At 43.8% G+C, this 11725-nt stretch overlaps 1 protein-coding gene across 1 annotated transcript in view; it reads right to left on the minus strand.

The window, feature by feature from the left end:
• LOC138165127 (interleukin-23 receptor-like) overlaps positions 1-8346 on the minus strand; it is a 64294-nt gene extending 55948 nt beyond the window's left edge. The window contains exons 1-2 of the mRNA XM_069093282.1: positions 8248-8346; positions 7243-7545 (exon numbers count right to left, since the gene is read on the minus strand). Coding sequence (XP_068949383.1) covers positions 7243-7545; positions 8248-8317 — 373 coding nt within the window. The 5' untranslated portion in view covers positions 8318-8346. The remainder of the gene's footprint in view (positions 1-7242; positions 7546-8247) is intronic.
• Between the last annotated feature and the right edge of the window lie 3379 nt (positions 8347-11725).

The following is an 11725-nucleotide window of genomic DNA, read 5'->3' on the forward strand; positions in this document are numbered from 1 at the left end:
CAATCGGGGTTAAGTAACTTGCTCAAGTTTACAAGGCCAGTTATTTCTGGGTGTGGTGCTGAGTGTCCAAGCCCGGGATTTGATCTCCAGGTCGTCCCAACACTGGAGGCGGTGCTCTTACTCGCTGAGCCACCTGGCCGCCCCTAAGCAATTGGGGTTAAATAACTTGCTCAAGGTTACACGGCCAGGTGTTTCTGGGTGGGTGCTAAGTGTCTGAGCCCGGGGTTCGATCTCCAGGTCTTCTCAACACTGGAGCCGGTGCTCTTACTCGCTGTGCTACCTGGCCACCCCCCTTCCCAAGATTTAAGAACTGCTACTGTAATGATTATAATGGAAAACTCTGCCACTCTAATTCAATTCTTCTAAAGCTTCTCCCCTTCCCAAAATGGGAAGAAATAACAGATGCAGAGCCGTCAAGACTTCAGGACAATATTGCAAGATCTGTGCGTGACAAGAGGGTCTGGGCAGACACACAAAAGGACTGTATGGAACAATTTCACATGTTGATGAATTGATGGAGCTGTGACATTTGTACAGGATGAGAAGTTAAATGGTACATGAAGAGGTCTTTACCAAAGGCTTCCTAATGGACCATTGGGAGGAATATAGACACCCAGAAACACACAAACATCAGGAGAGAATGGAGTGTGCATGTGTATGGGGGGGGATGCTTAGAAGATGCAGATGGAGCCTGGTTCTGGGAATCGCTTCATTGGTATAAGGAACTCCCAGGTAAAGAACCTCCAGCTCCTTCTGGAGCTGGGTCTGCACCTTCTCTCCAATTTAGAGTCCTGGAGAACTGCCTAGACCACCAAGCAATTAATTAATTGACTTGCCAAGGGTTACACAATCAGTGTGTATCAGAGGCAACATTTGAACCAAGGTCTTCTCAGTTTCAAGGCTATGCCTACTGCATGTTTCATTCTAGAAGTCTCAGTACAAGAGAATATAATATACCATAAGAAAAAATGACTATGAAGACAGAAGAGCATCTGGAAGACTTATATGAAATGCTACAGAATGAAGTGAACAAACCAGGAAAACACTGTATATAATGGCAACAATGCAAATGAGGACAGAAAAGAAACTGAATGGTTGTCATTGTCATGACTAAGTCTGAGCCCGTCCCTCTTTCCTTTCTGCAGAGAACTAGGGGATGATGGATATGGATCATTGCCTATGTTGTCAGACTTAATTGCTGTACTGGTTAATTTGGCTGAATTTCTTCTTTCTCTTCTTTTTTAATACTTTGTTTTTTAAAAAAATGGCTCAATGCAGGGGAGAAGAGAAGTATATTTGGCAATGAAGGTGAAAAAGAACAAAAAATTGTCATTATAAAATTCTGTGGTGCTTGAACAAACAACTGTTAGGAAATAGAATTTACTGTAAGGTCAGCATTACAAATCATGGAGAAATGTGTTTGTGAAACAGTAAAAAGGAGAAAGTAATGAATTCCTCAGTTGCTCAACCCCTTAGAATATAAATCTGCTTGGGCAAGATGAAGAAAAGTACAGGGAGGTCTAAGCAAATGTCAAGTTACTGACCCTGGCCTGGTGGATTAGGACTGAGCTCCCTCCCCTCCATCTCTCACTGCTGAGAGGTAACAAGGCACATTGGGTAAAGCTCTGGACTCAGAGTCAGGAAAACCTGGGTTCATAAACTTCTTTTGGCACTAGGTATGGGAACCTGGGCAAGTCACAAAACCAGTCTGTCTCAGCTGGAAAGGACTTCAGAGGCCATTGAAACCCTGTTTTACAGATGAGTAAACTGAGTCTTTAGTAAAATGATTTCATGTGACTGAACCAATCTGCAATAATATGTCCATTCTTGTTTCCAAGTAATTCAATGACTAAGAGAAAATGTGGAAACATAATCTTCAAATACTCATATGTATTGAAAAATCCCAGTCTCTTCTCTATAATTATATTATCAGTTAATCAGTATTCATTAAGCACCTACTAGTATATGCTAAGACTTCTATGAGCTACTGTGGGATGAAAAAGTGAAGAACAGCCCCTGCCCTCGAGGAGTTTACATTCTACCAGGCCCTAGAATTAGGAGGCCACACCATGTTCACAGATAAGTAAACCGAGAACATGTACAAAATAAAGGCATTGTGAAATGAGGGGGGCCTTAACAATGGGGGGGAATCAGGTGACCTCAATAAGGACACAATGACTGATTCAATGTGCTCTTCTCATCCTTATTATACTTGCTTTTGTTTGTCTTGGAGGGGGCAGGATAAGGCAATTGGGGTTAATTGACTTGCCCAAGGTCACACAGTGAGTACTCATCCTTATCATAAATACACACACACACACACACACACACACACACACACACACGTTTTACTATGGCAGTAAAAATACTGTTGAACTATTGTTCAGATACTTCCTGATCACATGACCAACAAGATGGAAGAGTGGATGCTTTCTCTGATCTTTATGACCTCATAAACCTCTCCAAAATAGGAATCATGTATAAGACATAAAAGTACCTCCATTTGCCTCCATGGGATAAGACACCATGAAGTCTTATGAGGTAGGAACCTGATAAAGTAACAGCAGAGGAAGCTAATTCTGAACCCCTAACATATTCACTCAGGACCCCTTTCCCCAACAGCCACTCCACTTCGGCAGGAATACATGAGCTGACCTATAGTCTTGTAGCAGAACCCAACTCTCTCTCCCATTCTCCCCATGCTAAGGAAAACTAAAAGGTAGATATATGCGCTGCCTGGGACTCCAGCATGGCTGTTCTGAAATAAAAAGTAACCAGAAAACTGAGGAAAAAAAAGGGTGCTGGGGCAGGACACTAGGGCGTAGACTTGCTCACTAAGACCTGAGGAAGCGGGGACTGGCATCCAACTAGGGCCAGTTTTGTTTCCTCCAAAAGTGAATAAGGGCAGAGGTTGGTGAAAAATAAGTTGCCCAGTGTGGGAGGAGGCTGAGACAGTTTTGGAAATTACATTCAAAGGGGAAGGGATCAGAAAGTGAGAAATAAAGGCATAATAAGGAAAAGAGACTGAAATTACCAAAGATTTCAGGAGGAAGAAAACTTGATTAAAGACCTTGAGCATACACAGATAAATCAACGGGGGAGATACTAAGAACAGAAGGGAATATTGCTTCCAGGTCGCCTAAATGAGTCCAGACATCCATGAACAAATATTTCAAGATGAAAAAAAAAATGAGCCAGCAGCTGATGAGCAGAGAACCATGTGGATTCCCAGGAGAATATGGAGCGGGTTTAAAAGAAAAACAAGATGTGAATGACCTTTCAGAATGGTGATACAGAGGCTAACATGGCGATGAGTACTGGTCATGGAACCAGCATAGTGGAGTGAAAGTCTTGGGATTCCTGGAATACATTTAAAAAATTATTCTTCCTTGAACCACTCGAAGCATTATTTATTTATTTAGTCCAGACCTGTCGTTTTATTAGAGTGGAGAACTCTCAGTGTGGAAAATCACAGAACTTTGCAGTTAGCTCACAGAGGCCCAGGTCTGCAGTGCTCTACAGGAGCTCTGACCAGGGGCCTGCCTGTAGTTGTGTGGTTGAGGACCAAACCATGATCAGAAACCGACAAAGCTCAGTCCAAGAGTGCAGTGATTAGACAATGCCCAGGGTCAGATAAGACTACGTACCCAAAATTTAAAGATGCAGACAAAGCAGTCCTTAGGGAAATTTTATATATCGTCTAAATACTTCTATGTATATTCATATATTTTAAATATATTTACATATATTATATACAAATATGTATTATATATAAAATATATTTTAAAATATATATTTTTTGTTTTAGATATCTAAATACCTTCCTCATCAAATTTATCAGACACCTAAAACAAACCAGAAAATCAACAAAGTAACTAACCCCAATTAAACATAAAAATAGAAATTCTGGGGCAGCAAGGTGGTTTGGCGGATGGAGTTCTGGACTCACAGTCAGGAACACGAGTTCAAATCTGGACCCAGACGCTACCTTCCCTAGCTATGTGACTCTGGGCAAGTCACTTGACCAGTGTCTGCTCCCATTTCCTCAGCTGTGAAATGAGGATAACATCTACCTCCCAGAGTTGTTGTGAGGATCAAATGAGAGAATATTTGTAAAAAGTGCTTAGCATAGTACCTGACATATAGCAGTTACTATATAAATGATAGTTATTATTGTTATTATTATTATTATTAAAATAAAATATTAGATTAACAACAGTGAAAGAACATTGACTTGAAACTAAATTAAGAACTGATTTTTGAAAAAGATCATAAAATAAATTAAACATACAGGTAATTTGATTTTAAAAAGAAAGAGGGAAAGCAAATTACCAAGATGAAAAAGAATTCTCAAGAAATAAAGACGACATAAAAGGAATTATTAAAAACTATTTTAAATTCTATACCAATAAAACAACTTAAATCAAATAGATAAATATTTACAAAAATATAAAATGTCTAGGTCGATAGAAATAAAGAATATAAATGGCTCAGTCTCAGCAAAAAAAAATATTGAATAAGCCATGAAGGAACTTGCGACTTAAGATGATTTTCAAGAAAATTCTAGCACTTAAAGAAAAACTAATTCTAATAATACATAAACTGTTTGCAAAAAATAGGAAAAGAAAGCTCCCTTGATGATCTGATCCAAACCTCTAATTCTACAGAAGATGAAACTGAGGCTCAGAGAGGCTGCAGAGGAGGCCCAGATTCACGTGGCTAATGACTGAGGAAGGATTTCATATCTTGATATCTTCATGATACCAAATCTAGCCCCGTGGAATGTGGAGCTAAAGCACTTCTTTTGCCTCTGTCCTGATTTTTTAAAACAAAATCAAGTTTGTTTTATTCCTTGATAGAAGTTATCCCTGAGCTTTTCTAAGGAAAATGGGCCCAGTCTTTTCTCTAAGGGGGTATGATTTTTTCTCCCATTTTTGCACAGGGCCGTGGTATCTGATGTTTCCTGAGGATGTGGAGAACCTAAATAAATTTGCACAGACCTCAGACATTCACCTGCTCTGTGATACCTCTCTGTGGTTTCCACTTCTAGAATTCTAGAACATTCAGACTTTGCAGATTTGTTTCAATCATATGTGAAAACCTTTTGCTTCTCTTGATATTGCTAATTAAATGAGAAAATTGGTCAAAAGAACACGGCATTTTCTTCACCTTTTGCATCTGAAACAGCGCCTTCCTACCCTTCTCACACTCGACAAAGTACGTACAGAAACTCAGTTTTCCAGTGTCTGGAAGAATGCCTAGAGCTGAGTGGGGTGAAGGCAGAGAGCCTCAGTTTCCTTGTTTGTAAAACGCTGGTCTTAGAGCAGATGATTCTGAATCCTCGAGCTCGAAGGGCCCCCAGCACTCATAGAGTTCGGTTTTCTCATTCCATGAGGCAGGAAATCGATAACCAGAGATGTTTAGCGATTTCCTCACTGTCACAAATATAAGATAGTGGAACCAGGCTTGGCACCTTCTCAGCAGGAAGGGCAGCTGGTGGTCAGCCGTTGTTCTTCTGGGGCACGATGGCTGGGTCTTGGTAATGAGCACTGATCAGCCCTGGTGAGCCAGGCGTGACCGTGGTTAGTGTGTGTGTGTGTGTGTGTGTGTGTGTGTGTGTGAATGGGGAGGGGGGGAGGGAGATGACAAGGATACCACCTGCCTATGTGGAAAGGCTCTATATGCCATCCCACCCAATCTGTCCCCCAAAGCATGTATTAAGCACATACTATATCATATACACGCTAGAGGCGCAAAATACAAAGACCAAGCAAAAGAGTCCCTGCACATGGAGAGCTCACATCTATTGATTGCAGTATTCTGTGTTGACCCATATACGGTTACAATCCTTAAAGTCATAAACGTAGAGGGAGGGACCCAGAGGACCACTAACCACGGTCACGCCTGGCTCACCAGGGCTGATCAGTGCTCATTACCAAGACCCAGCCATCGTGCCCCAGAAGAACAACGGCTGACCACCAGCTGCCCTTCCTGCTGAGAAGGAGGATCTAGGCTCCTAAATCTCGAGGGGGAGGAAACCTGCGGGGTCACGGGCTCCAGCCCCCACATTCTGCCTATGGGAAAGCTGAGTCAGAGAGAAGCGAAGAGATTTAAACGGGTAAGGTCACACAGGCAGTAATAAGTCAGGAGTTGAACTTACATCCCCTGGTGATCAAGCTCATAACCTTCCAGAAGAGAAAATTGGACGGACACTGGAGGATTGGGAATTATTGTGCGCACAGGACTTCAAGGTTTCCAAAATTCTTCTCATATATTATATCATTTTATCTTTGCTGTGTCCCTACGAGTAAGGAACTATCTCCCCCTATTTGACAGATGGGGAAACCGAGGCTCAAAGAGTTTAATCTCTTGCCCCTGGTCACACAGTGTTATGAGTAGGGTGCTTTGATCACACACGTTTGCCACTTTTTCCATTAGGAAGAAAACAAGTATTTATTAAGCACCTACTATATACCAGACACTCTGCCGAGTGCTCTACAAATATTATCTCATTTAATCCTCACAACAACCCTGTGAGGTAGGTGCTGTTATTATACCCATTTTATAGTTGAGGAAACTTAGCCAGAGAGAGGTTAAGCTACTTGACCAGGGTCACATACCTAACTAATAAGTATCTGAAGCTGAATTCGAACTCAGGTCTCACTAACTCCACAACCAGTATTCTATACACTGGACAACTTAGCTACCTGGAACACAACCTCGTGAAGATTTCCCCTTCGTATAAAGGCCAGCAAATGTTATTATTGAGCTAATAGAAACGCTTAGAAAAATCCCCTTTGGAGGATTTCTAAGAAGAGTGGATGGGAATCACATTGGATAAGAACGTGTGGGTGGGTTGAGATGGCAATTAAGTCGGCTCCAATAAGCTTTTCATTGTCCTACCTGAATTTGCAGGAAGAAAGACTGATAGGAAGAGGCGATTACAGGATGCGGTAGGAGGAGCCAGGAAGATCTGGGTTCAAACTCTGCGTCCAACACTAGCTGTGTGACCCCGGACAAGAGCCTCAATGACACTCCGGCTTATTTTCCTTTTCTATCAAACAGAGCTAATTAGAGCACGTTCTTTCTAGAGGTGTTGGCAGGTTTCAAAGAACTAGCCTACGTAAGTGCTTTGCCAACTTCAGGCACTAGCTCCCATTATGATCCGCCTGAGCCCGTCTGACTCTCGGACGGGTCTCCCAGGGCGTCCCATCCGCACGCCAGTCAGCTCCCGGTACTCACGGCCAGAAGCGACGTCTTCTCCGCAGATCAGCTGCTCTCCCTCCCGCCTGGGACATTCCACCCTGCAGATCAGATGGGCTCTCGGCTCTTGGAAGTTGCTGAGCTGTAGCCGAGCTGTGGTCCGGTTGATTTTCGCCATTCGAAGCTTTTCCTGGAGGTCTCGACTAGTTTTATAGAGATGAAACTTCCTTGGATAGCAGTTTTGCAGGCTTGACTGGCAAATGATGGAGATGTTCAGTCCCATCTCAAAGACTGGCGCTGGCTCCACCCAGACCCGGCCCGAGCAAATGATAGTAGTTAGTCCTAAGAAGAGACGAAAGAATCGTGCTGATAAAGCAGAAGATGTCGCCATAGAAGGCCCGAGTGCGCTGACTACTGTTGGCTTCCTACTCTGGACGTTCGGAAGCACCGCTTTGGAGTACAGTGTCTAAAATGGTACCAGACATATTAAATACCCTCCAACTGCTTGATAATAATTCTTTGCTATGTTTCCTGGACAATATTTCAGGAGACGTTACTTTGCAGGTAATGCCTTTTTTATGTATAGAAAATAGAATGGGGGCTAGGTGGTGCCGGACGTGGAGTTAGGAAGACCTGAGTTCAAATTTGACCTCAGATATTTCCTAGCTGTGTGACCCTGGGCTACTCACTCAACCCTGTCTGCCTCAGTTTCTTCATCTGGAAGGAAGCTGGAGAAGGAAAGAAGCTGGATAGGATCCCAGAGGTCATCCCTCCGACTTTACAGAGAGGGAAACTGAAGCCATTGAAATGAAGTTATTTGCTTCAGGTTACACAGCGAGTATCAAAAGCAGGATTTGAACTCAACTGCTGGACCACTGGACCACGCTTCCCAACACTCAAAGATGGAAAATCCATCCTTCAAGGTTATTGCAACAGGAATACCTGGCTTTGGCAGCAGACTGGGCTAGATGACTAGCTTTAACTTTTGGATTCCATTACACTGTTTTCATTCCCTAATAAAGACAGACAACTGAAGCAAAATACCTCCAGAACTCCAATCAACGAGTAAACAAAGCGCTGCCACTATTTCCCATTGGCTGAGGGCTTTTCTCATGTCGGAAAGTGGTAAGACGCCATGAATCCTCCCCTGAAAAAGAAAGGAAACCTTTTATATTCTCCCAAAGCATAATCATTTAATCCATTGCTCTGCGTTAGAGCATTTATTAAGGACCTGCTGCGTTCCAGACACTGCGCAAAGTACTGGGGATACAAAGTCTTCAGATCGTTCCTACCCTCAGGGAGCTCTCAGTCTAACAGAGAAGATCACTTTTAAAAAAAGATGCTGAAAAGAGGTAGAGAATAGGGAGAGGGGGTACCCTGTGATGGAGTTCTACAGCCTGGGTAGAAAATGATCTGACTACGTGTGAGCTATAGAGTTGAATTTATGTTACAGAATAATGAGTTTCTGGAAATCATGAAATCCAGGAGATCCGCTGGGTGGGAAATGATGAGAATTCCCTACTTGCCCTCCTCCAACAGAAGGTCTGGGAGGGGCTTCCAGATGTCTACCTCTACCCTTGGTAACCCGAAGTATATTGTGTTTCTTGGAGATGGTGAAATCCAGGAGGTTGGTGGGGATTGGAAACGAGGAGGAGAATTCCTGCTTAGAAGCCCTTCCTAGCTCCAAGGCTCAGCCCATGGTCTGCTTCTTGCAAGAGCTCTTTCCTCGTGGCCCAAAAGCTGATAGTGATCCTCACACAATCATCAAAATTACTTTTTATTTCTTGTGCTGTCGGTGAATGTGCTGGTGCACCTCCACCCGCCACCTCCCAAGGAGAATGCCGATTCCTTTAAGGGCAGCAACAATTATCTGCACATCCCCAGATCCTGGCAACCCCCAGAGATCTGGAGAAGGTTCGGACCTGCATCCAAACTGGTACTTTTGCCCTGGGCAAGTCACTTAAACCATTCAGAGTACTAGGAAACTCCCTAAGATTTTAAATTGCAAAGAAGACAGTGCTGTTTCCTCACCCAAGAAGTACCACAAGCCACTGGAAAGAGTGACCACTCCCCATCCTATTCTAACTAACCTGGCCAGCTTGTTCCTTGTATACAAACATTCCATTTCCTATCTCCATGTCTTTGCCCAGGTTGTCCCCCAGCCTGGAATGCCCTCCCTTCTCACCTCCACCTCTTTCTTCGTCTCCATCAATAAATCAGTAAGCAAACATTATGTGCCTGCTCTGTACGAGGCACTGTCCTCACTGCTGGACATAAAAAGGCAAAAGCAACATTGGTCCTGCCCTCAAGGAGCTTCCATTCTATTGATACCACAAAATGTACATATGTAAGCTCAGCTCAAGTGCTACCTCCAAGAAGCCTTTCTAGGTCCCCTCCTTGTTCTAGAGCCCACCTTCTCCCCAAAATTACTATTCTATAGAGCGTTATGTTTTGCAAAGTGACTTGCATGTGTTATTCCATTTGATCATCACAACAGCCCTTGGGCATAGGTGCTATTGCTAGTCCCATTTGACAGATGAGGACACTGAGCTGAAGGATATGAAATGACTGGCCCAAAGTCATTCAGCAAATGCCTGAGGCAGGATTTGTCTTGAGGGCATTGCTATCTCCATAAAAAGTACTCTCTCTATGGCACCACTTAGCTGACTGAGTAGGTATTTTGCATGTTGTCTCCCCCTCCCCAAGATGGAATGTAAGCTCCCTGAGAGCAGAGACCGTCTTGGTTTTGCCTCTGTATCACCATCACCCAGCATCCCTCTTGGTACCTAACAGTGGTCACTAAATTCCCATTGATCAGTTGATCAGATAGAGTAGAGTGTGGAAAGACGAGATGAGCCCAAGCAGAGTGACCAGCATTAGGAAGGATCTCAGAAGCCCAGCATCTCAGAGCTGGAAGGAGCCATCCTGTCCAACCCCTGCCTGAGAATGTATTCCCTCTACAGCCTAGGTCACAGAGTCACTGGAGCCGCGCAAGGCTGTAAGGCTGTGCTGGAGCCTAGAACATCTGAAGCCCCAAAGAGTGGACGTCTTTAGGGAACTGGGACAGAATTCACATTATTGTGAGTGCATGGCTTTTGTGCAGCAGTTTGAGGTTCATAAATCACACACCCATGATCTCACTGGGTTATTGCAACAACCTTCTGAAGAGGGCGAAACAAGCATCACCTTCTTCCCTTTTTAATGGCCTCCATCCACTGTAGCACGTGGCTATCTGTGCAGCATTCAAACCCAGATCTTCTGAGTCAGAGTCTAGAGCTCTTACTAGTAAACCACAACTACCTCTAGTGAAACACTACTTAATATGTTTTAAGACATAGGACATAAGTCTTATGATTTAATTAATAGATAGTTAAGTGGTCGATGGAGAGAACTGGACTTTGAGCCGGGAAGATCTGAATTCAAATCCCGCTTCAGATACGTATAGCTGTGTGGTCCTGGAAAATCATTTAACGGGTCTCAGTTTCAGTTTCCACATCTGTGAAAGAGGATAATAATACCACCTACCTGACAGGGTTGTCGTGAGGTTCGCAGAAGGAAACATTTGTAAGGTGCTTCACAAACCTTAAAGGGCTATATAAACGCCAGCATTGAAAAATATTTAATTTATTTAGGGAAATCCCATGGGGGAAACCCCCTCCTCCAGTGAAGGTCTGGGGCACTGAGGCTGTTGTGCCCAGGGTCACAGAGTCAGCGTGTGTCCAAGGTAGAGTCACCCCACCCCTCCCAGATCAGAGGCTGGTGCTTTGCCACCTCTACTGCCCACCTCCTTCCATGTGAAGTGCTCTTGCGCATGGATGGAAAAAGAAGCAGATCTTCAGAGAACACACAAAGTGACAGCCTCCCTCCTGCCCATCCACTAAGACAAAGGACTCAGTGGGACTCCCTTAGCCTTCTTTAATCACTGCACCACAGCTTTGGCTATGGCTGTCCTGGTTGTGTGACCAGCTATGATGATGTCACCTGGCTTGAAAAAGCAAAAGCCCTCTGACTTTGATCTGACTCGGGCAGAGAAAGTGAAGTCTCCAGGCTCATGAAGCTGCCGAGTCTTAGTTGAGAAATGAGTCAGAAATCTATCGAAATATCTCTCTATTATTAGCAGGCTCTATTATTAGTTGCTCGAAAGGTAGAAAGGGCCTCAGAAGCCACTGTGTCCAACCCCTTTATTGAATGGGTGGAGAACTGTCACCCAGGGATGGTCAGTGACTTGTCCAAGGTCACACAGGCAGGAGGTGTGGACCCTTGGACCTCTCTGACTTCATGTTAATCCTGCCTTTTCTTTTCTGCACAAGTTTCTTAGAAGCTAATGGAAGATAAAAGAAAAGAAGGTAGAGGAGGAAGAAGAAAAGAGAAGGAAATAAAAGAAAGGCAAGGGACAGAAAGGAAAGGCAAGGAGAGGAGAAGAGAGAGGAGATTAGAGAAGGAGAGAGGGGAGAAGAGGGGTGAGGAGAGGAGAGGGGAAGAGAGGAGAAGAGAAAGCAGAGGAGAGGAGAGAGGAGAAGAG

The sequence above is a fragment of the Petaurus breviceps genome, unplaced genomic scaffold, assembly GCF_028583685.1.
Source record: "Petaurus breviceps papuanus isolate PSGF00001 unplaced genomic scaffold, PetGlider_PUasm1.0 208, whole genome shotgun sequence".
In the NCBI taxonomy this organism is placed as follows: domain Eukaryota; kingdom Metazoa; phylum Chordata; class Mammalia; order Diprotodontia; family Petauridae; genus Petaurus; species Petaurus breviceps.